General features: G+C 51.0%; 1 protein-coding gene across 2 annotated transcripts in view; it reads left to right on the top strand.

Moving 5' to 3' along the window:
- Nucleotides 1-1189: 1189 nt before the first annotated feature.
- OLFML2B (olfactomedin like 2B) overlaps nucleotides 1190-23574 on the top strand; it is a 39866-nt gene continuing 17481 nt past the window's right edge. The window contains exons 1-5 of one of the 2 annotated variants that reach the window (XM_003785760.1): nucleotides 1190-1789; nucleotides 4203-4466; nucleotides 6209-6316; nucleotides 17401-17577; nucleotides 23230-23455. In XM_003785760.1, coding sequence (XP_003785808.1) covers nucleotides 1616-1789; nucleotides 4203-4466; nucleotides 6209-6316; nucleotides 17401-17577; nucleotides 23230-23455 — 949 coding nt within the window. In that variant the 5' untranslated portion in view covers nucleotides 1190-1615. Of the gene's footprint in view, nucleotides 1790-4202; nucleotides 4467-6208; nucleotides 6317-17400; nucleotides 17578-23223; nucleotides 23456-23574 lie in introns of both variants that reach the window. The other variant, XM_023510767.1, reaches the window with a different exon arrangement.

Here is a 23574-nt window from a genome sequence, read left to right on the forward strand (position 1 = left end):
CTACATTTTACAAATATTTACCTCCATCTAGTTTCAGGAAAGACTTGATGGAATACATAGAAGTGTGTGTGGGTGACATGCCCAGAAACCCAGACACCAGAACCATGGCTTTTTGTCCATAGATGAGTTTTTTTAAAGGTTAAAATACATCAATGAGTTACTGTATTTCTGTCAACTACCATTTGTATGAACTGGAGTCTCTTTATTATTTAGAATATTACAAACCTTATCTCTTAGCATAAAGATTCAAGGTGCTTGAATTTCCCAAAGATGCATAATACCTTTCACGACTTGGATGGTGTCCGGCTCCCTTCCATATTTAAGGTGACAGTTGTCCCAAAAGGCACAGTGTCCTTCCTTAAATTCACACTTTGTTAATCTTCCTGGTAGTTTTATAAAAGGGACAGTAATTATACGTGTAGTAACATAGTCTCACACTATTCAAAGTGGACACCCTCTTAGAATCTGATGACAGACTTGTCCCAAACCACAAAGAGGGGAAGACCTGCTCGCTTTGGCAGCCATCTGATTCTCAGGCAGTAGCCTCCTCCACCTGGACAAGCCGAGCGCCAGAGGATCACAGTCGCTGTCCTTGCTTTAACGCTGTACGCGACTCAGGACACTCGGCAGCGGGAGTTCAGCGCTTCTCCTCTGGGTGGAGTTATTAGCAGGTTCTAAAGCCCGGCCACTAGCGAACTGCCGATGGCGCTAAGTTCAAAGATGCCAGAGCTCTCACCCAAAGTTAAGTTGGGAAAAGAAACGCCCAAGGAAAGCAACCGCGCCTTCTCTACCGCCCCAGGTATAAGGAAGAGAGGCCGCCGAGCATCTTTCCCGGCAAGGGCGCGGAGCGAGCGCTGGGTGCCTGGTTCCCAACACGGAGGAAACCTGTTCTTCTCGGAGAGAATGGGCACAAGGGACCCCCAAACTGCCCGGAGCCTGCTCAGGGTAGCTGCTCCCCGCTCATCGTTAGGGGTCAGATGAGAAGAGAGAAGTGCCCTCCCGACGTCCCGGGCCAGGCGCGGCAGCTGAGCGGGAGCGGGGGCGGGGTCGGCGGCGCCCCTCCGCGAGGGCGCCGGGCCTCGCCGGTCCTCCTCCTCCGCGCCGTCACTGGCGGCATCTCCGCGGCCCCTGCACAATAGAGGCTCCGCCCTCCCTCCGCGCCAGCTCTCCGCGGCGCCCTCGCCCAGCCGCCTGCGCCGCCGACAACTGCCCCGCGCCCGGCGCCTGGTCCCGGTGCGCCCAGAGGCTTCCCGCTGCTCGCCCCCGAGCGCACCGCCGGAGTCTACAGGACTCCCTCCTTGCACCTGAGCCCTCTGTCGCGGGCGACGCGCGCAGCTAGCCGGTGCCGGTCCCCACATCCCCCAGCACCCACTCTTCCCAGCGCCCGGTCCTCCCCTGGGGCTATTAGTTCAAGGCTGCTCGCAACGGGAAGGAGATGCCCAGAGTGTCCATGGTGCACCCTTCCTCCTGGCTCAGCCGCACCCAGCTTTAGAAGGTGCTCTGAGCAGCCACGCTCCAGCTCCAGCCAAGACACCTTCTCGCCTCGGTCCTTGCCAAACCCGCCTGATCCCAGCCATTCTCTGAAAGGGCCGAGGACCCTCTTATCGCGTCTCTCATGGCCAAGCCTCTGCTGCTGGCTCTCTGCGTTAGTCTGGTTGTGATTCCAGGCTGGGTGTCCAGCATTTCCCCCACAGGGGCAAGTGAACCCCCAGATGTGCAGACGGTGGCGCCCACGGAGGATGAGACTCTGCAAAATGAGGCGGACAACCAGGAGAACGTTTTATCCCAGGTAGGATGCTGGTCCCATGACCACCCCTCTTGTCCCAGGCGGTGTCAAAAGCCAGAGGTGGCCCTTGCTGAAGGGTCTGGGGCAGCTGTTTTTCCTTCCTTTACCAACGGGAAGGGCGTTTGCTTGTCATTTATCAAATATCTTAATGGAAGGATGTGGGTCCTGGTCTCAAAATCATGGGGTCTTTCAAGGTTAACAAATCAGGAGAAAGGAGAGGAGACGGGAGGGAAGACTCCACGTGACTGCTGGAGAAGAGAGAAAAAGAAATGGAGGGGTGAAGTTTGGGGTTGTGAAAAATACCTCTTGTCTGTGTGGCTGTCAGACGTGTTATGAGGGAGCAGGCAGGTACATTGGACAGGAGGCAGATGGGGCAACCCGTGGGGAGACACCCAGGCAGAAGCCTGGGGTGGGGACAATACAGCATGTGTGGTGAAGGCAAGGTGACCCCAGACAGAGGGGTGATGACCACACCTGGTGTACTGGGAAGGAAGGGAGGAAATGCAGACCCGGGCAGCCCTGGAGGACTGTCAGTGGGGCCGCTCAACAGATAACAGTGATGGTCTTTGTAATGTATCTTTTTCTGAAACACTTAAACTCATTTTATCCAACTCAGTTTTCAAAACACCCTGATGCCCATTGTATAGATAGGGGCCATAGGGCTGCAGAGCACTAGGGGTGGGTAGAGCCGGGCCTCTGACAGTCCTCAGCCCACCTCCTGTGACAGCAAAGGATAGTTCTCTCTGGGGTGTTTGTTTCATGCTTTCCAGAACCAGCTTGATGATGTGTGGTGGGTGTCCCCATAACCCTCAGGATGGGGGATGAGGGATGTCTGACAAAGGGTCCCTAAAGTGCAGCCTACACCCCCACTAAGCCCTAGGACTGGGTCTTGTCTCCTTCCTCGAGGGAGAATGATCAGCTCCACTTTGGAGTCTATTAAACACTAATCCCCTCACTCTTCCTTTAATAATGATGCTAATAATATGCCCTATACCCACCCATAACCTCACACTAACCCTTAAATCAAAAGACATAAAAATCCGTCATATCAGAGCTCTGGAATACCATCAACAAAAGCTTTCCTGAAACTTGAGCCTTCTGAAAGGAAGGAATCCACCCAGGGTTCTCAGAGCAGGGTTATGTAGGAATCTAGGCAGAGTTTCAGAAAGGAGACAGCCATGATTTACTGTTACCCTGAAAAGAACAACTGCTTAAGTCACCCTGAACTACACCTCCTTCTTCCACTGATCCATTCTGTATTTGACAACGGTCCTAAAACAAATATTAGCATTAGAAGAAACCCAACCTCTGCAAGGAAAACATTACGAGCCTTCTTTCCCCCTGACAGCATCCCAAAGCACATTTCCACTCCAACAAGCTCAGTGCCTGCCTGCCAGGATCATTAGTCAGATGAGGGGAACCTTTCTGCCTGCAAAAGGGAGCCTGGTGCTGGCTTTGGAGATGGGGGGCATTTGAGGGGGGTCTGGGGGAGTCTTCTCCCAGCAAGTGTCACAGGTTAGGGCTCCAGCAAGCCTGCTGGTGCGTGTTTTCCTGCCCAGGGAGGCTGGTGGAACGAGCGATCAGAAGGAAATGTTTAGCATTGTAGAAGCAGCAGGTGCTACGGGTGTGCTCTCCTGGGCTGGCTGGAGTTGGGATTCAGAAGCTGTTACAGGAGCCACATGAGCTGTTATGCCAAGAAAACCTTACTAACTTCTGGACCTGTTCTTTCTTCTCCCAACTCCCTTTCTCCAAATATAACCCATCCTTCAAGGCCCAAAACAAATACCTCCTCCTCCAAGAAGTCTGCCCTGGTTCCCAGCTGGAGCCATTCCTAACTCCCACTGCACTATCTCTGCCTCTTCAGGGGCACCAATCACTCTCTCCTCTGTGACTGCTACTCGCATGCCTCCTACACTCTAGGGTCCTGGAGAGCAGCTCTCTTGCTGGCCCATCTCTTTACCTCTCCCAGCACCTCCCAGTCCTTATGGGAACTCTGTGCATGTTGAATGAATGACTGAGAAGACAGGAGTCTTCAGCTTGAATACGAACTTTCAATCACTCCTTCAACTCCTTCTGTTGTTCCTTTTCTAATCTAAACGTGGATTCTAGCTGAAGGCAAGGGCTACTGGAAGAATGATGGGACTCATCTGTTTTTTTCTTTAAATGATGAAAGGCTAAGGCCCCCTGAGATATACTGCTTTCCAAGACAAACGAAGAAGGCTGAACTCTGAGTGCCTTCAAGGAAATGTCAGAGTCAGCAAATTGCATCTGGCTGACCTATTCTCTCCGTGGTTCAGAGTTGTCTGAGGTCACTGGCTAGTGAAGGACATTTGACAAAGTAAAAAGAGAGCCTCTTTCAGGAGTGTGACTGGGGCCTGTGTTTGACTGTCTCCAACCCTTCTCTGTGTGTGTCCAGCTGCTGGGGGACTATGACAAAGTCAAGGCCGTGTCTGAGGGCTCAGACTGTCAGTGCAAGTGTGTGGTGAGACCCCTGGGCCGAGACGCCTGCCAGAGGATCAATGCAGGGGACTCCAGGAAGGAAGACTTCTACACGGTGGAAACCATCACCTCGGGCTCCTCCTGCAAGTGTGCCTGTGTCGCGCCCCCATCGGCCCTCAACCCCTGTGAGGGAGACTTCAGGCTCCAGAAGCTGCGGGAGGCAGACAGCCGGGACTTGAAGGTAGGCCCTGGTATGGGCAACACCATGGATGCCCCGTGAGGGTGCTTTAGCGGCCATTGATGGGGATGGTGGGGCCTTTGGAGGTGGTCAGGCCCAGTTTCCTATAGTGCTGCGTTTGTTGGTGTTCCACAAACTGGTCCTTTTCAGCCTGGCGTCTGAGAGAGATGCTGGGAGCAGAGTGTGCCTGCTGCTCCTCACAGAGCTAGGGAACCTGGGCCTGGGAGCAGCTGCCCGGCCCAGCTGGCCAAAAGAACTTGGAGTTCTCCAAGAAAATTGCTGCCATAATGTACTGTCACCCCAGCACGCACCCTGAAGAGGCAGAAGATACATAGAGGGGAGTGAGCCTTTTGGGCCTCAGCATAAGGGCTGGGTGGCTCAGGAAGGAGGGGCCTCAGGCCTGCTTGAGACCCTGCTCCATGGAGCCAGGAAGCCCAGGCCCTACCTCGGCAGCCCTGTGAGTGCTTCCTCTCATCCTGCGCTGCCCCCTTCACTTGCCATATGGGGTAGCAGGATGAGCTTGGTTTCAGAGTCACATGGACTTGGGTTCAAGTCATTGCTGTGTGGTCCTGCTTAAGTTATTTGACTTGTCTGGTCTCAGTCTCCTGGAATAAAATGTGAGAATGTTAACATCTTGCTGTACGAGAACCGATGAGATGACAACTACTGAGTCCTTGGCACAGGGCCCAACACTCAGGTCGACAGATGAATGGTGTGAGGGTGACTCTGCCTGGCACCTGGCACTCACTGGATGACTGGTAGGCATTGATATCTCTTAAAGCAGAGTGGTGTTTCCCAGTATAAGGAGGGTCTCAGGATCCAGCCATGATGCTCAGAACTGCAGCTCTGTCATGAAACTGCTTTCTGAACCAAGTGCCCCTGTCACCCAATGATAGGATTCTGGGGACTTCTGGAACAACATGAAGCAAAATTTCTATTAGGAATCAGAAAACATCACGCTATAAACTGGTCAGCTACCCTTCTGTGGGTCTTACCCAAGATTCAGCTGTCTGGTAGAGAGGAAGGAGCAAGCTTCCTGATGAAGGAGATGAATGGGGAGCAAAAGTTGCAAAAGTGTGGCCCAGCAAAGTGTTGCCTTTGTTGACTGGTGCTTGGCAGGAAGGCATCTCTCGTCTGCCCAGGAGGGATAGTCTGATAAAAACCAAGAAGGTGGGGCACCCCAGGATAACAGCTTGCCACTTCAAAGGTGGGCCCCTGGGGCTCTTTTGCCCAGGCCCAATTTAGCTTTTAAGGGTTGATGAAGTTGGGTATTCCAGAAGCATATCCTCAAGATAGTGATGTTTATAGTCACTTTGTTGAGTATTTGTGGAATAACAGCAGCAGTATGAGCCAGGCGCTATGGCCGGTATCTTGGGGGATCAGAGATGAAAAAGACAGATGCCACTCTCAAGGAGCTCACAGTCTAGTAGGAGAGACAGATGTCACGAAAGAGGCACAAACACTTTGTGAAGCGATCTAAGCCTTAGATTTTCTTGTTCATGTGGGATTCTCCCATTTTCTTATCCAGATTTTCCAGAATGCAGAATACACATACATCACTATGCTTGCCACCTTCCCACCAATGGGACGTTTCCCATTGTGAAACGTGTTTCTGAGGGCCACCTCTCAACTCCTGGCTAGCGGCTTCCCCGTCAGGCCTCCCACATGGAGATCTGAAAGGAAACTTCTCCCCCTGTGGTCTGTCTGCCCCCACCCTGGACCAACTCCGTGCCCTTGTCTTGCAGCTCTCCACGATCATAGACATGCTGGAAGGAGCCTTCTATGGCCTGGATCTCCTGAAGCTGCACTCGGTCACCACCAAACTGGTGGGGCGAGTGGACAGACTGGAGGAGGTAAGAAAGATTCCGGCTTCCGTGTCTTTCTCTTGACCAAACCCAAAGTACACCAAACTTCCCACGATATTTTTTTGGAAAATACATGTCCTGACTTGACTTAGCCCATTCTATTCTTTGAAAAGGAAAAATATACATAAAATATTCATCCAAAATCATGCCAAATTGTTGGTAACAATCAGTAAAATAGAAATGTAAATACTGTCCCTTCTTTTTCTCATCTCTATTCTATAAGAACCATGTAATCAGCTGGGTGATATGGCTCACGCCTAAAATCCTAGCATTCTCAGAGGCCAAGGTGGGTGGACTGCCTGAGCTCAGGAGTTCGAGACCAGCCTGAGCAAGAGTGAGAGTTGTTTCTACAAAAAATAGAAAACTAGCCAGAGGTTGTAGAAGGCACCTGTAGCCCCACCTACTTGGGAGGCTGAAGCAAGAGGATTGCTCAAGCCCAAGATTTTGAGGTTGCTGCGAGCTATGCCACCACAGCATTCTACCCAGGGTGACAAAATGAGATACTGTCTCAAAAAAAAAAAAGAACATGTGACCAAGTATTCCTATTTTGACCTTGACTTCTAGGGAACTCAGAGCTTAATGAAATGAGAAAGTACAGTAAGCACCTTACTTCTAGTTTTAAGGTAGAGTCATTTCCCTCCTCAGCATATGGTCGCTAATTTCTTTAACTGTTCTGGTACATGCCTTGTGTATGTGTGTGCCTGAACCCATCTGAAATCCATTTTAGAGAAAGAAGACATAAAAATTACTACTCATGAGCGATGTTCCCTACTGGGCATTCAGGCTGGTCACAGCCAGGATGGATCGATTACCCAGTGATGTAATTGTCACAAAGACCCTACATTATCTGATTGGGTTCCGGATGGACAGCTGGTGCTATAGTTTTTATCCACTGGTGTGCAGTGTGAGGAGAGCTAAGAGTTGTTAGAGGCACAACAATACTGTTGACAGTGTTTTCTGGCTGTAATGCTTTAACACATAGATGAGAAATCATTTAGTCACTCCTCAAAAGTAATGATCATCATTCAGCCTTGTCAGCAAGAAGCTTTACTGGCGGGCTTCATTGACCGGCCTCTGGTTCCTGAAACAGTGACTCAAAGAGCTGCTACTATTTCTCTAATTTTTAGTGTTACTGTAAGTGGTAAATTTAATAACAGGACATCTATAAACACATCGATATTCCTTGTGAAAACGTGGGCTTTTAGGGGGGTCTATATGGGAGGTGCTCAGGTTCCTTGATGGGTGATTAGTAGATATAGGATGTGAAAAGCCATTGGTGGCAGAAGGGGCGCCAGACTAGGAGTCTGGTCAGAAGGAATGAATTACTCTTTGCTTACTGCAGCCAAGTGCCCTTCTCCATCTGTAGAAGTGGGACTGGCACCTGCCTACCCTGTGTGACTGCAGGAGGGTGAAGGGGGCATGACTGTGATGAATGCACTTTGGAGAGGCTTAACAAGACACTCGGGTTCTGACCGAGGAGGGATTGGGGGAAGACAGTCCCATGTTTTTTGGCCAAGAGAGCTGGCACAGAGGGGAGGAAACATTGCAGTTACCAGGAGGGGTTCCAGCACACTCCTTCCACTCCTAAAAATGATCACAGAAGGTGAACCCCAGTTTCCTCCCACCCTTAGGCTTGGCTCCTCCAGTCCTATGATGAGGAGTTTCCTGAAGGTGAACATTTGTTCTGGAAGGGGCAGTAGCTGCACAATCACATCAGATAAGAGAAGTCCTGGCTCTGGGGTCTGAGCTTTGCAGACAGGCCGAGGTGGCCAAGAGGACTTCAGCCCCCTCGTTTTTCCCTGCCTATGCTCCTCAAAGGGCGTCCTCTGAGAACTAAGCCCCCAGACACATTGGGTCTCTTCTTGCCCAATGGTGATAGCCGGAATGATGAGACTGGGGATGCACAGCACCATCCTGCCACCAGCGGGCTTTGTGCAGATATGGGGCTCTTCCTCCTACTGAAAACCACTTTCTGATTCTCTCAGATGCATTCGAAACCAAGTCCAGTACAGGAAAGTGCCTGTGTTTCCCTAGGCCCCCAGAACCATCCAAGTGTACAATGCCCCTTTAAGGAAAGGGTTGAACGTCTATGGGAGCTGACGTGACAGCCACCTCTTCTGCTTTCACCTGACCTTGGCAGCCACATAGTTTTCATTCTGTTTGGAGAACACAGCCTGGGAAAGATAGCTCCAGGGGGGAGAGTACAGTGCTCAGGAGGCCAAGGCCAGAGGCTCAGCCTATGAGGCCAGTGGCTGGCTCTGTTTCGCTTTGCCCAGCAGCTGAGCCCTCCGTGCTGGCTGAGGATAGGAGTGTGGGTGAATTTGGTGCAAATGATGCCACTACCACCAACAGGGTGGTAACTTCTGTAGCGTTACACAGTAATTGGGTTTTTGCCAAAAACAACCTTAGTTATATCAATGAGAATATGTATCTTTTCTTCAAAACTGTGGTATATTTAGTAGCAAAAACTGGACCTTTAATACTACTAATAATATGAGTAACTCCTTACATTTGTATAGCATTTTAGATACAGTTAGCCCCTTTGTTCCTGTAAGTGGGACAGGGTGAGACCTAAGGAATGAGATGGCTTGCCTGTGATCAGGGTGCTAGGAAGTATGAGGCCTTTTAGTTTTCAGTCCAGAGCTCTTTCTAATCAGCCCTGTAAGTTTCTTTGAATCATTGCCGTCTTTCTTGTAAGAATCAGTTTTTCCTAACAGGAACTTTAAGTGACAGGTCATCCAAGGGAATTTCTAGGCAGAACTGTGACTGTACCCCATAGTCCAATTAAATAGGGTTAACGTTGAGTTAGAGAAGGTCCCACCCCATGGGAGGTTTCCCCAAACCAGACACTCCAAAGCAGGAGAGTGCCATGTGTGACAGTGGAGTCTTTGGATGGGTCCAGGACCCGAGGCCTGAGGAGTGGCACTGTATTTGGCTTGAGTTTGTCTCAAGACTCATGCCAGCTGACTGTCTGGAGTGTGCAGTAATCGAAAAGGCAGAAGGTTGGGCAAATGGAAAAAACACTCCTCTCCAGCCTGACTCTGCAGGAGGAATGGAAGTGAAATTCTGCTCCTGGTTCTTGAATATTCCTAAATCCCAAGGGGAGTTCTTTGGAGGTCAGACAAGACAAAAGGGGTCAGATTGGAGAGGCATTTTGCCAAGAGTAAGCTCAGTGCTTGGCAGTGTAAGTGGGCACACGCCGGTGGGATACAGCCAGAGTTCTACCTAAGGTACATAGGAGGATGTAGGAATGGAAACTCGATTTGCAGATGAAAGAGGAAGGAAGGAGAGAGAAATGGAATCTGAACTGTTCTAAGTCTCACCTTTTGGCAAAGTCAGCTCTGGGAGCCGCTCTGCTTGGTGGAATGATTTGGGTTAAACTTTTGTTTTAAATTTTAAAAGGCAATACGTGCACACAAAAGTGTAGAAACAATGAATATATAGTTTAACACATCATTATAAAGCAAATACATGTGTAATCACCACCTTGCTTGAGAAATAGAGCAATGTTAACACCACAAAACCCACCCCCATCCCTCTCATGCCTCCCCGAAGGGATCCTCTATCTTGACTTTTATGTTAATCATCTTCCTGGCTTTTCTTTATAGTTTTATCATCTAAGGATACATCCCCAAATATAATAGTTCTGCCTGTTTTGAACTTAGGTACAAAGACTTCTACAGAATTTGTATTTTGTGTACCTGGGTATGTGTTGGTTTCTATCACCCAACTTTATATTTTTAACCTTTACCTATGTTGGTTTTGTGTCTGTGGTTCATTCATTTATATTGCTGTGTAGCGTTCCATTGTATGAATGGACCACAGTTTATCTGTTCTACTGATGATGGGTATGTGGGTTGTTTCAAGTTTCATAATTCATAATAATCCCAGGAATGTCCCTATACACAAGCATCCCCATGCATGTCCCCTGGTGCACACGTGCCTGCATTTCTCTGTGATGTATAAGTAGGAATGGTGGGTCATTAGTTACCCTTATCTTTGACTTTAGGAGACATTGCCAAACTGTTCTCCCAAGGGCTAGTCTAAGTTCATCCTCCTTCCAGCAACATGTGGAAGTTCTACACTTAATATTGTCAGGCGTTCTAATTTTGTCCATTTGGAGGGTGTATCCTTAGGTGGGTCATTAGACTGTGTTCCAAAAATCTCAATTTCCCAAACATTTTCCTGTTTATCCAGGGGAGGTCTGGCACACAAAGGACCCTGACCCCATGGGCCAGTTTTAAAACTGCTCCAGGAAGAAAAATCACTCAAGGTGGTCAACAGTCCAAGGGTTGACCTTGGCTGCCCCACTCCCACAAGTGGCTGGGAAGGGGCAGGGAATATAAGAAGTGTGGGTGAGTGTTGGAGTCAGCAGGTGGGTGGGCACAAGGCTTAGGTGTCAGGAGAGAAGGAAACTAGAAGTCCAGAAAGAAAACCCATAACTACCAAAGGCAAATCCTGCTCATTGCACGTACACCTGGCTGGGGCATTGAGCTCGAGAAAAGCCATTCTCCCAGCGCTCTGGGTGCACCTGGAGACTCAGACACCTGGAGGTTGCCCGAGCCTAAAAATGCATTGTGAATGTGGCAGGACTAGAGGCGTGAGGTATGATACCTAGTGCCGTACACTGTTTCCAGGAGCAGCTTCATTACCAGTGTGGAGAAAAAGACAAATGGAGGGACAGATCGTTAAAATAATCTCTTCTAGCATCATGACTTTAGATAGAATAAGTCGTTCCCATAAAAATTGCAAACTTGTGAAGAAGGGCCCCAGCCCCACTCAGCTGCAGGACACCTGTAGACATTTGTTAAGTGTTGCTATCTTATGACTGTGCACACTTATACCTTTGCACACGTGTGGGTGCACATCCTGTGCTCTTGGCTGCAAGCTTGGTGTCATGCGAATTCTATTGCTAAAGCCCTGCCCTTTCTGGTGTGTGAGATCCTTCCCTTCCTTTTGTACCTACTTGCTGGAGTTTGCAAACCAAGCCGTGAGTGCAGATGGGCGCCAGGGACCCTTGTGTGCCAGCTGAAGCCTTTTCTCCTGATAATGTTGCCTCTTAGGAAGATTTAAAGTCTGTGATGGGTTCACCAGACCCAGCGCTGGCCTGCTCCCCAGAAAGTGCTGGCACAGGCGTTGCTGAGGGCTTCTCCCCCACACCTAAAGATTTGGTGGCTTTTGTGTTTCTGGTCTGAAAGGCAAGATCAAAGGAGCATTCCTGACCCTGGGGGATATATGTTTTCACCAGCTAATAGGAAAATGTAATTTTCATCTGTGCAGGCCCAGCAGTGAGTGAGGGGAGCTGTCTCCAACTTCCCCCCTTTCCTCCCTCCCTCTACTCCCATCGAGACACCCCAAGGGCTCACCCCTCTCCTGGTCACATCTGCTTTCTCAGAAGGATTTGCTGAGAGTCATCTCCCTCTTCTCACTCAAGTGCAGCCTTAGAGAGGACTCACTTGATCTGACTGCGGCGTCCTCGACTGTGAGAAGGCAGAGGGTCAAAATTAGTGTTTCCAGGATACATTTCAGCCCTAATGCAGTTTAATTTGATTTACATCTCAATATGAGTTCAAGCCAATATATTACCTCTCCCGAGGTTGCATATACTTCAAATCCAATTTGCTACTATGGAATGTGAGGTTTCTTCTTGGTTAAAAGGATGTGGGATGTGCGAGTCAGCCCCCTGTCTGCCAGCCTAGGAACAGTTTGTAGCTGCCAGGATGTGGGGGAGTGGGTGGCTCCACTGGCTCTATTTTAAAGGGTGAGGTTACCCCTAATATAGAAAATTCATCATAGAGGCCTGGGGCTTTTTGCTCTTCACTTGTTTTGACTCTCCTTTCAGCTTCGGGCCTTCTTAAGGGCAAGCTGGGTCCAGGTTGTCTTTGTTTCCAGGTCCCAGCCGTGCCTGGCGTGGGGTAGATGCTCTGCAGCTGTTTGGTTGGGTGAGTGACTGAATGGGCAGCTGGCGGCCCCCTGAGCGCAGGCTGGCCTGCCTGTCTCATCAGCTGTGGTCGGAGGGACTAGGCTGAGGCCTGCTTGTCCTGCTATCAGGAGCAACGGCTGTTTCCAGCTGCTCTCCCCGCCAGCCATCTCACCAGAGGCTGGGAGACAGCTGTCGGCTGGTCTGGCTTTCCCAAGCCATCTGGTCCTACTTGTGTCCTGGAGGGGGTAGAGCAGGGTGAGCTGATGAAAATTGCGAGCCCTCCCGCTGTGGGTCCAGTTATCCCCACACTTGTTCATTTCACTCCTGCAAGGAACCACGTCCCTCTGCCCTCAGGCTTGCCATCTGTGTGGGAACCCTGTGCACACCCAGCTGTCACACCCCCTGGGGCAGCCTCCTTGGATGTAGCAGCAGGTGGCTGTGTGATGTGGGGCCCAGGTTTGGCCCACCTGCAGTCCAGCTCCATCCCCTCCTCCAGGCGTGTCTCTATACAACCCACCGTCTGGGGTTCCTTCTTGCCTCTGTGCCCCAGCTATGCCAAACCTTAGCTACCCTGCTACTGAGGCCCAGGGTCCCTCCCACTTCAGCCTCAGCTATGTGCTTCCATCCCAGTTGTGTGCAGGGGCCCCTGACAGCACCCTGTTCACTCTCCACACCAAGCCTGTGTGAGGCAGCTATCATCAGTCCTTCTTTTCCACTGGGGCCTAGAGAGGTGTCATCCTGGGTCTTGTGAGCTCACATGACCAGGCCATGATGGGGTGTAGATGTTATACCTGGCCTCCAGAGCCAGGACCTTCTCTGTTCACTTTCCTGTTCCTGGTTCTGGCTGGGAAAACAAGCCCACAGAGAGCTGCCAGAGCTCTGCACTGTGGTCATCTCTCCCCTGACCCTCCCCCCTTGTCTTAAGCCACTACCCAGTCCTACCCAGGCATACACGTACTTGTCCGAGAGCTGAACAAGGTCAGAGTGCGGTCCGTACTTCCCATGCCCATTCTGCCAGTCTGCACATTTGGTTTTGTTGACCCTTCATGACTCCTTGAAGCACCGGCTGTGCTGTCCGCCAGCTGTACCCCAACTCCACCTCCATCCTGGCATCCCCTTGCCCAGGCACTCTGTCTAATTTAAACCCTTCTATGTCTGTGCATCTGGCTGTACTCAGCATTGGACACCTGTCCACACCTGGCAATGTGGGCTTGCTCTCAGCAGGTGCCCTCTGGTGCCCAACTGCACACCCTCCAGCACATAGCATTGTTCTGTGAACCCCTCTTAGTTCCTTCACTCTTCCAGGCCGAAAAATGCATGACAGAGTTCCCAGATCTTTCTCTGCCTTAGTTTTCTGTGTCTAGCCTGCTGCCCCAGCCGTCCTGCTGGCTAGCCTCCCTCCCTGTCTTCTTCACTCCTCCTCACCCCTACTAAGGGGCCATGAGGGGCACCCCCTCCTACCATATAGGCACGATCCCACCCCTCCACCACATTGCCAGCACTGTTCACAAGCCAAGCTGCACACGCCATAAATGTCAGTTGCAGCTGTCCCAGAGGGGAAGAGCCTGAGGCATGAGGTCATGGGGTTCACCTGCCTACCAGGCTAGGCTGGAGAGCACCCTGCGTGGGCAGCATCCCCTGTGTCTCTTGAGAACTACTCCACAAAAGGCCCTTGTCTGAGGAATGCAGAGCCCCAAGGAGTGGGAGGCTCTGGAAGGCCAGCACCCGGGTTGGAGGTGGCTGGGGTGGGGGGTGACCACAGAGAGGCAGCTGCTGCTGCTGCTTCCCTGGGGAACACCAGCTGGCTCAGCCCTGCCGGCTGATGGGGTGATGCCACCGCCAGCCTGGTGTTTATTCAGGCAGCCGGCGGGCTCTGCCATTCCCATGGGGGGAATAAACTATATTGCTCCTCTGGGTTCTCAAGGCCAGGCTTGCCTCAAACCCTCCTCTGTGGAAATCCAGAATAATAGCTCCTCCCTAAAAACAGAAAGGGAACTAGAGGTTATAAATCAATGAAAAGAGGGGCTCAGAAATCCCAGGATCTAGGAGGCAGGAGCTACGTCTTTGGGGCTGTCCTGGTCCCTTTACTCCCACTGCTTCAAGGGGGCTTGGGAATCAGGTGTGAAGCCAGTCCACCCACCTTACCAGCACATTTAGTGGAGCCCTCAGGCCATGCCTCGGCAGCAGGTGTGGATGTACCCGGGCCCTGCTTCAGGGAAGCTTGTCAACCTCCCAAGGAGTCAGGCTGCATCTGTTACGTGCAGCTGAGTCTCTTCACAGCCCTTTCTGCTGGCTGATGTTTTCTTGTTTACACACTTGTCAGCTGCTTACTCCCCCCTCCCGGGGGGTGATCCTCACCTGGCAGGGTCCTCATCCGTCTTGTGCACACCTGACCCGCTGCAGCACTGAATACAGGAACGCTTTGAGGGAAAGTAGTACATTGACTCCCCGAGACTATCGGGCTTCACTCCCCATCTCGGGCATGAGAGCAGCAGGGGCACCCACGGGTGCTCTCAGCGCCTGCTCAGGATCGCAGAAATGCTTGAACCCCGCTAAGAGACCAGGAACTTTTCCTGTTGGCCCCACAAAGAACCTGGTTCCTATGTGATAGCCTCTCTCACACATTTCTGTCCCACTTTCCAGCAAGCTATGCTCCAGGCTTCCTTCACTTATGGCAATGCTTCTCAAACTTTGATGCGTATGCAGAGCACCTGCGACCTTGTTAAAATCTATATTCTGATTCAGCAGGGCTGCGTGGCCTGGGAATCTGCATTTCTAAAAAGCCCCTGTGTGGTGCTGGTGCTGCTGGTCCCCAGGCCACACTTGGAGTGGCCGGCACTTATAGAAGGCCGGCAGTCTGTATTTCTCAGCGTATGCACACCCTGTCTCATGTCCTGAAACCAGCTTCAGGTACTCCTGGTCCTGTTCGGTGCTGCTGAGAGCTGGCTGAGTGCCAGGACCCTCTCCTGGTGTCTTTGTGATCCAGCAGGTGAGACAATGGAGCAAGGGTCAGGAGGCTGGTGCTGACCCCGCTCTGACACTGTGTTTGATGGCCTTGGACCAATCACGAACTTACTCTGGCCTTACTTTCCTCTCTGTGAAATGAAAGATTAGGCTGGAGTCCTGGGGTCTGATCTAGCTATAACAGTCTACAAAGAATAGCAACCACTGGCTCGGCGCCTGTGGCTTAAGTGGCTAAGGCGCCAGCCACATACACCTAAGGTGGTGGGTTTGAATCCCCAGCCCAGGCCTGCCAAACAACAATGATGGCTGCAACCAAAAAATGGCCAGGCGTTGTGGCGGGTGCCTGTAGTCCCAGCTACTTGGGAGGTGGAGGCAGGAGACTCGCTTGAGCCCAGGAGTTGGAGGTTGCTGTGAGCGTGATACCATGGCATTCTACCCAGGAGGATAGCTTGAGGCTCCGTCTCAAAAAAAAAAAAACATAAAGAATAGCAACCACTTAGCACAGTGTGTTTCATGCACATCATGAACTCACTTAATCCCCATGACAACCCACAGGGAAGATGCTGGTACTGTCCCCACTTTACAGCTGGGAAACCTTGCCTGAGATCACAGATCTAGCAATGGTAGCACTGAGGTGTGAGCCAGGTTCCTCCGGAACCCATGCTCTTAACCATTGCACTGGACTGCCCCTGATAATCTCCACACCCACTAAGACCGCTTATTCTGGGCATCCTGAAATAAGAGCTCTTTCTCACAGGCTTTACCTTTCATGGGTAATTCTGTGCAATCTAGAGAGGCTGGCTTGGCTGAAACCCCACAGAATACACTGAGCACTTCCAGTGTTCAAGATCTGGCATACAGCAGAATCCCATCAGAATGGCACAGCTGCTGGGTTGGAGCCTGGTTAGTGTAACAAACACCTGTAGGGCTTCTCGGGGCAGTGCCTGTAGGAGCCACTGGAGCCACAGTGTCCGGGTGTTGTGGTCTGCCCAGATACGTATGCATCCTCCAGCTCTGAGCCGTGGTGGCTTCCCTTTAGGACATGAGGAGCATCTTACCAGGTTGCGAGGCTGTGCCTGGCAGCCTCTGAGCTTTCACACTTCTCAGATGTCGTTGTTAAAGCTGGAAAGCAAACACCCCCTATTTGACATGGTTACTTCCTCTACCATCCTCACAAACAGGGCCCAGAGGAGAAGATGGCCCTGGAAATGTAGATGCTCATGGGAACTGCAGTCCGAGGGCCAAAGCTGAGTCTCTGTGTAGTCAGATCTCTCTGAAAATAACAGTGGAGAAAGGGCATTGCTGAGGCTGTTGATAACTTGCCCATGGTTCAAATCAGCGTTCGTCTTCCCGGGGAGGCTGCCTCCGCCGCCCTTTGCTTGTTCTGAACACACAAAACCTCACAGAACCTGATGGGATTGATCTCTGCCCAGCTACAGCTGCCATCTCTCTCCCTATACCCGCCCAGGATGAGACCCCCAGGGGGTTTGGAGCCTTTCTGGCCCCCACACCGCACTTACACGCTGGAGAGTACTTAGTGTCAGTCAGCTGAAATGCGGGCTTGACCCTTTCTGGTATGAACCAGGTCTGGAACGTGCATAATTTGCCAAGCGTCTGTGTGTGTGAGGGGGGGGCATTTAGGGAAACCGTTTTTAAGAGTAATTAGGAAAGTTTGAAGCTAGCCTATCAATTTTCTCTGTAAGTGATGCTTTTGAAGTGCTAGGGAATAGTTCGTGCTTGTTAGTAAAACAGGCTAAGTGAATGTTTTGGCCACCACTTCTAAAATGGTTTAGAATGCCCTTCTTTTGTTAATTGAGCGACCAGTTCACACGTATCGTGTGCACCTGGGCAGAATTTTTGTAATATTCTTATCACTGGGTAAGGATGGCCTTTACACCAATAAGAGCCGGGTGTCCTGGTGGCCCAGGGATGCGGCAATGTTATTAGAAAAGCTTTGGTAGTTTGGGCAGTATGTCCAGCCGTTGGACATACCAGAGCTGGGCTGCCCTGGAAATGCTGCCTGGGGACCTGGGCTGGGCACCCTCTCAAGCCCCAGTCACTTGCTGGATGATTTCTCAGCCTGTTGTGTCTCCGAGCTCTGAGCAGAAAGTGGCTGGTGGCCGCCTCCTGCTTGTCTTCAAAGCACTCTTTAATGGATCCTCTTTTTAAATGTTTTTTCTCTCAGGAAGTTTCTAAAAACCTCACCAAGGAAAACGAGCAAATCAAAGAGGACATGGAAGAAATTCGAACTGAGATGAACAAACAAGGCAAAGAAAACTGTTCCGATAATGTCCTGGAGAGCATGCCAGACATCCGCTCGGCCTTGCAGAGGGACGCGGCAGCAGCCTACGCCCACCCAGAGGTACAGCCTCAGCCCCAGGGGCCTCTGAACACAGCCCTGGGAAGGGAGTGCCGGCATCTCTCATGTGCAGAGAACTTGTCAGGTCCAGCCTTTCCACGGTCTCCTTTCACCCGTGCGCTCGTTCTGTGGGTCCGATAGGCAGGGGCCGGGTCCATTTCACTTAACACCTGATGCCCAGAGAGGTTCAGCATGACCTAAAGTCATGACTCTGCTCTGGGTTGCCTGAGTTCAAGTCTCCACTCTCTCCATGACACTCCATCCCCTCCATTGGTAAGGTAGGAGGACACACGTGCCAGCTTGTCTGGGACAACATGGTTCCCTCTTGCTATCCTGTCACCGTGGTTAACAGCACCCTCTTTTACTCTTAAAAATGTCTCCATTTGAAAGCAATAAATTATACCTCCCCCCACACCCTGTTTATGAGGAAGTCAGTAATTTATTATGTACTTTCATCACTGTACTGTGTGGTCTTCACCAGAGCCAGGCGATCAATATCCTCATTTTACAGATGAGGAAACAGATCCAGCAATGTGCGTGGTCCCCTTTGCTCAGTTGCCCCTGTCTCTTCCCACCTAGCTGTGTCCCTGGCATGAAGTTACCCATGCGTGAAACAGAATGCTGTCTAACATGATTTAAGGGATGCCAAAGACCTACTTGCTTGAAAATGCCTATTTCTTTTGGCTCCAGTTACTACTAAGTTACATTTATGTGCTAATGGTTAAACATGTTACCATTTAATTTATTGGATTATTTACTGAATTGATGTCCAAGAAACAGGCATGAATTTGGGAGATAACACAGGGTGGACGAGGAAACAGGTACACTTTGGTGGCAGGGTTTGGAGAGTCCTATGAGCAAGGCAGATTGAACCAAGTATTCGAAAAAGGGTCCCTTGAGGGCAGTGCCTGTGGCTCAAAGGAGTAGGGCGCCGGCCCCATATGCCGGAGGTGGTGGGTTCAAACCCAGACCCAGCCGAAAACTGCAAAAAAAAAAACCCTGAGGGAGTATCCTGGATCTGGATTGAGCAGTGCCCAGGACATACAGAGCCCCTGAGCTGGTTTCTCTTTATACTGTGACGTGAAAAACGTTGGGAAGCATTGCTAGGCAGGACTCTGTTTCCTGGGTTAGTAAGAATTGGTGTAAGAGAGGAAAGAAGGCTGAGCATGCAGGCTTGGAACTCCCCGGGAGAGAAGTTTACCAGCATGGCAGCAGCTGTGGGTTTGAGAACCTCGAGCACATGTGTCCTGATGGCTGGAAAACAGGCAGGTCAGGGCTGTTGAGACAATAAGCCCTGAGAAGAGGATGGTGCCTGCACCCTCCCCAATATGTAACTCAAAATGAAAACAATTCCAAACCATAAAATGAGTATAAGGAAGGCCAATAATTATCTGGCTTTGCCCATGATGACTACTTTGATGCTATTTTTGAAATATCATATTTCTTGAAAAATTATTTTTATTCTCATTTTGGGGTGTCTCTGACATGCTGGCCTCTGAGCATGTGGTTAGTCTATATGGCAGGCCATCCCTGAGTCTGAGCTCATCAACCAAAGAGCCAGAGGACATGTGGGCTGGGAGGGAATGTGAAGTCACCACTTGTCATACCTGGGGCCCAGGTCTCTTATCTCAGCCCATCTGGCCTCCTCAGCCAGGCTGCCCAGTGGAGCCAGGCCTCTCTTGGCCTCCCTGGCGTCCACTTTCCCAGGAGACTGCACTGAAGGGTTCGTCTGTTGTCTTGATGACACAGATTATGTGGTATGTTCAGGAACCCGGCTCAGATTTCCTGAGGGCAAACAGCAAACCAAATCAAACACACCAGACTCTTTTTCTCCTTGCTCAGCAAAGTCCTTTCCTCCCCCAAATCCCCATTCATTGCACTGCTGAAGTTAGCACAATCCACCGAAACCAGGGTGGCAGGGCAGAAAGAGGGCGTGGGGAAGGAGGTCCAAACGTAGCATCTTCTCTCCCTGCTCATCCCTCTCTTTAGTGAACCCCATGCTGAAAGAGGGGTGCGTGGGGTATTGCGTTTGGTTGTTTATTTGCAGGTTCTTGTAGATGATGCTAGGGGTTTCTTGCAATGGTGAGTGGTAGGTAGTTTGCTGGAGGCCTCTCTCCAGGATGGTCCTTGCCTGGGAGCCTGAAGGGGGGTTGGCAGGAAGGGTCTGGGGGCTAGGCTGAGCGCAGGAGGGCACAGTGAGAGTGGGAACATTTGATGCCAGGAGTTGACGTCATACAGCAGACTCTTGGATTAACAGAGAGAGGAAATCAAAGCTTGGTTTGGGCTGCTCCTGCCCAGTGCAGCCTGTCGCCAGTGAATCCAAGGAAATTATATGTTCTCTGGCAAAGGCTGCCCATGGTCTTGCTCCATCTCCTTGGCTAGCAGGAGAAAGAACTGCAGTTCCCACCCTTCCCTGAGAGCCTGGAATTAGAGACAGTTCCTGGGGTTTGCCACGAAGAAATGACAACCTGCTTTTGCAATGCAGAGGGAAGCCAGGACCCAGCAACCAGATGCCCCTCAGCGTCTGAGTCAAAGGCTGTGGCCAGGGCCCCTTGACAGCTTCCCGGACAGCTCCTTCCAGTGGGAAACGAGGGATCTCCCAAGTCTGCTGGGCAGCAGCCAGACCACGGCCCTGAGGGCTTCAGGATGTAGGGAGTTTGGGATGATAAACTAGTTAGTCCTGTGGTCACAGCTGTGGGCAGTGTGGCCTAGTGTAAGGCAGAACCAGGCTCGGAGGGCAGGCAGCCCGGGGCCTACTTAACAGTTGTGTGACTTAATAAGTGCCCTTCTCAGCCACCCGATTGACTTTCAATCAAATTGCTAAATGACCTCAGACCTCTGTTTCATCATCTATAAAATGTAGGTAACATATCTACCTTGTAAGGGTTAAAATTAATTAATATAAAGGGACAGTGATGTAATAGGTGTTCACTAAAATATCACCACCAGCAGCAGGAATTCCCTACACCTTGGGCCTAGTTCACCTCATTATCAAGAACAGGGGATTGAGGCTGGGAAGAGGGGGTCAGGTGTGAGGCTGCCAGGGCATGTTGGCCTGTTTTTTCTGGGGAGCTGCCTGCCCCAGCTGGGGAAGGCTGGCAGGAAGGCGTTCCGCCTTCCCGTCACCACTGTGTGCTGGGGAGAGATGCACATTTAGGAACTGCCATATCTGCTGTGCCATCTGGACGACTCTCCTGTTATGGGAAAACACGCTCACACTTTGGGGTGTGGTTGGGAGCGAGGGCTCCAGGCTTCCTCCAGGCCACATTGTAAAGGGCTGAAACAAGAGCCTGGTGTGCTTGTCCTGTGCAAAGTGAGGAAGCTGGCTGTGATGACGGGGTGCTTGCGGCCCACATGGAGTGGCTGAAGGCCCTGCTCTGTTTCAGGGCACCGGGTGTCTGAGGACAGAGGCCCACATGGACGCTGCTCTCTAGAACAGTGTTTTCAACCTTTTTTTAAAATCTCATGGCACACTTGAACCTATAGTTAAACTTCTGTGGCACACTTAAAGTATGCTGATGAAAAAAAAAGAGTATAAAAAGAATATACTTACTATGATTTGAACTTCTTTCAAATCAAAAATAATTTAATTAATGTTCTTTAAAATTTTTTCATGGCACACCTAAGATCCTCTCGCTGCACACTGGCTGAAAATCAGTGCTGTAGATGGACTTCCCCGAAGCCTAGAATTATGGGACCTACAGGGGCTCACCCTCTCCTCCTGGTTGAGGAGGGGGAACTCTTGGTTTAGGTGTCTGTAGGAAGGTACCTCTTCATTGTTCAGCTGTCGAAGTCCCCAGCAAGACAGGAACCTGGGTCACACTCCTCTTGGGTTCCTGTACTTCTTGGTGGAGCCACCGTCACTCAGGAGCTGGACCAACCTGTGGGTGGCCCTGACTCTGAACACAGCCAGCTCACAGACCCTGTGCCTTTTGAAAGGTCTTTTGTTTTGAAAGACGGGTGACTGGACCTAGGCAGGACTTAAGACTGGACAGCCAACACAGGACCCAGATGTCCTGCCTTTTGTGGACAGAAGAAGACAGTCCCTGGGCAGCAGCTCCGTGGAGGACAGGGCCATCCTTTTACATGACTGGAACTGTCCCGGTGGCATTCCCAAAATCCCATCAAGAGGCATAGAAGCCAGAGTCTGTGCTGCCAACTTCAAAGCATCATTTGATTTGACAATATCAACTGCCTGCATCACAAATGTAGACAGTTCCTTGGGCTATGTCATGACTCAAAAATTCATTTTAACAAATATTAAGGAGCATCCATCCAGGGGAATCAAAGGTGAGCAAGAGATTCTCACAGTGCACAGAGATACCAGCATCCTTAAACAATGCCTGTGGAAGGCAGGCCAGGAGGGGCGCTGTAATCAAAGTACAGACTTGTGTCCATTAGGAGTTGAGTTCAGCTCGGAGTAGGAGACCCAAAAACAGAGCCATGAACAATAGAAAGGTTTGTTGTCTTTTCACGTAGAAGAATGCTAGAAGCAAGCAGTCCGGTGCAAGTATGATTCACTCCAAGGTATAATTAATGACTTTCATCCTCAGAATCTCCTCATGGTCACAAGGGGGTGGCTCAGCTCCAGCCATCCTATCCAAATTTCAGAACAGAGAACTAAGGAAGAGCAAAAGATGCTTCTCGCTGAGTCAGCCCCCCTTTTAGGGAACTTTTCCAAATGTTTCTCCCATCCACGTCCACCTACACCCCACTGGCCAGAATCTAATCCCATGGCCACCCCTATTTGTAAGGAGCAAGGGGGCAGGAGATTTGGGCAATTAGAAGTCTCTGCCACAAAGTGCACAGTGAGGACTGGGGAGGAAAGATTAATTCTGAATAAAAAGGTCTGGGAGTATTTCCCTAGGGATCTGAGATTTTGGCTGGGCCTTGAGAAATGGGTAGGTTTCACTCAGTAGCTATCTGGGGAAGGGAGTCTGAGCACAGACCCAGAGGCTGAGCAGTTGGCCCAGTGACTGGAGTCTAGGGTGTTGGTGTGGGGGTGACAGGGGAGGGGTAGGAGAAGAATGCTGAGCTGGGTCAAGGCCAGTTTTTAGAGAATTCTAAAGGCCAGGCCAAGGGCTAGGGACTTTACTATGCACGCACTGGGAAGGCTTGGTGCTGGGAGAGACGTGTGTTTCGGGAAGGCCATTCTGGTAGCCATAAAAGTGGTCAGGCCTTGTCCTCAGGGGCTGTACATCTGGGTTTTCAGGCTTCATGTCCCAGCCCAGCCACCCTGGCCCTTACACGGATCTCACTGGAAACAGCTTATACCAAATCTAAGTCTTACTGCAGCCCGGGCCAAAGCTGAGAGAACTGCCTTCTGTGGCCAGATTAGAGACACCATTTCCTGAGCCAGACTGCCTGGGTTCAAATTTTACCTTTTTACTTATCTGTTGTGAGGCCTTGGGCAATTTCTAAACTGTGCCTCTGTTTCTTAGTCTGTAAATGAGCATGATAATAATAGGTCCTGCCCCATGGGACTGATGAGAAGATTAAATTAGTCCTATGTGGACATATGTGAAGCCCTCGGGGCGGTGCCTGGCTCTTTAGAGTAGTGCTGCTGCTGTCAGCACGGCCAATCCAGCACTGCCCCACTGCCCGCTGCCTCCAACCCATGACCTGACCTTCCCTTATGTCCCCTCCGAGGAGCAGTATGAAGAGAGGTTTCTGCAGGAAGAAACCGTGTCCCAGCAGATCAACTCCATTGAGCTCCTGCAGACGAGACCCCTGGATCCGCCCAAGGTGGTGAAGCCACAGCGGCCCCTGCAGAGGCAGGTCCACTTGAGGGGTCGGCCAGCCTCCCAGCCCACTGTCATCCGGGGCATCACCTACTATAAAGCCAAGGTCCCTGAGGAAGAGAATGACATCGAAGAGCAGCGTGAGTTGGGGTCAGACTGAACCCCAGAGGCGGGGCTGGGAGCTGGTCTCCATTTGCGCCTTGTGGACATGCGCTTGCGATCCCCCCTCTGCTGCTGGGGTCCCACCCTGCATCCATAC

Source organism: Otolemur garnettii, unplaced genomic scaffold (assembly GCF_000181295.1).
Source record: "Otolemur garnettii isolate 467f Iridium unplaced genomic scaffold, OtoGar3 scaffold00016, whole genome shotgun sequence".
Classification (NCBI taxonomy): Eukaryota; Metazoa; Chordata; class Mammalia; order Primates; family Galagidae; genus Otolemur; species Otolemur garnettii.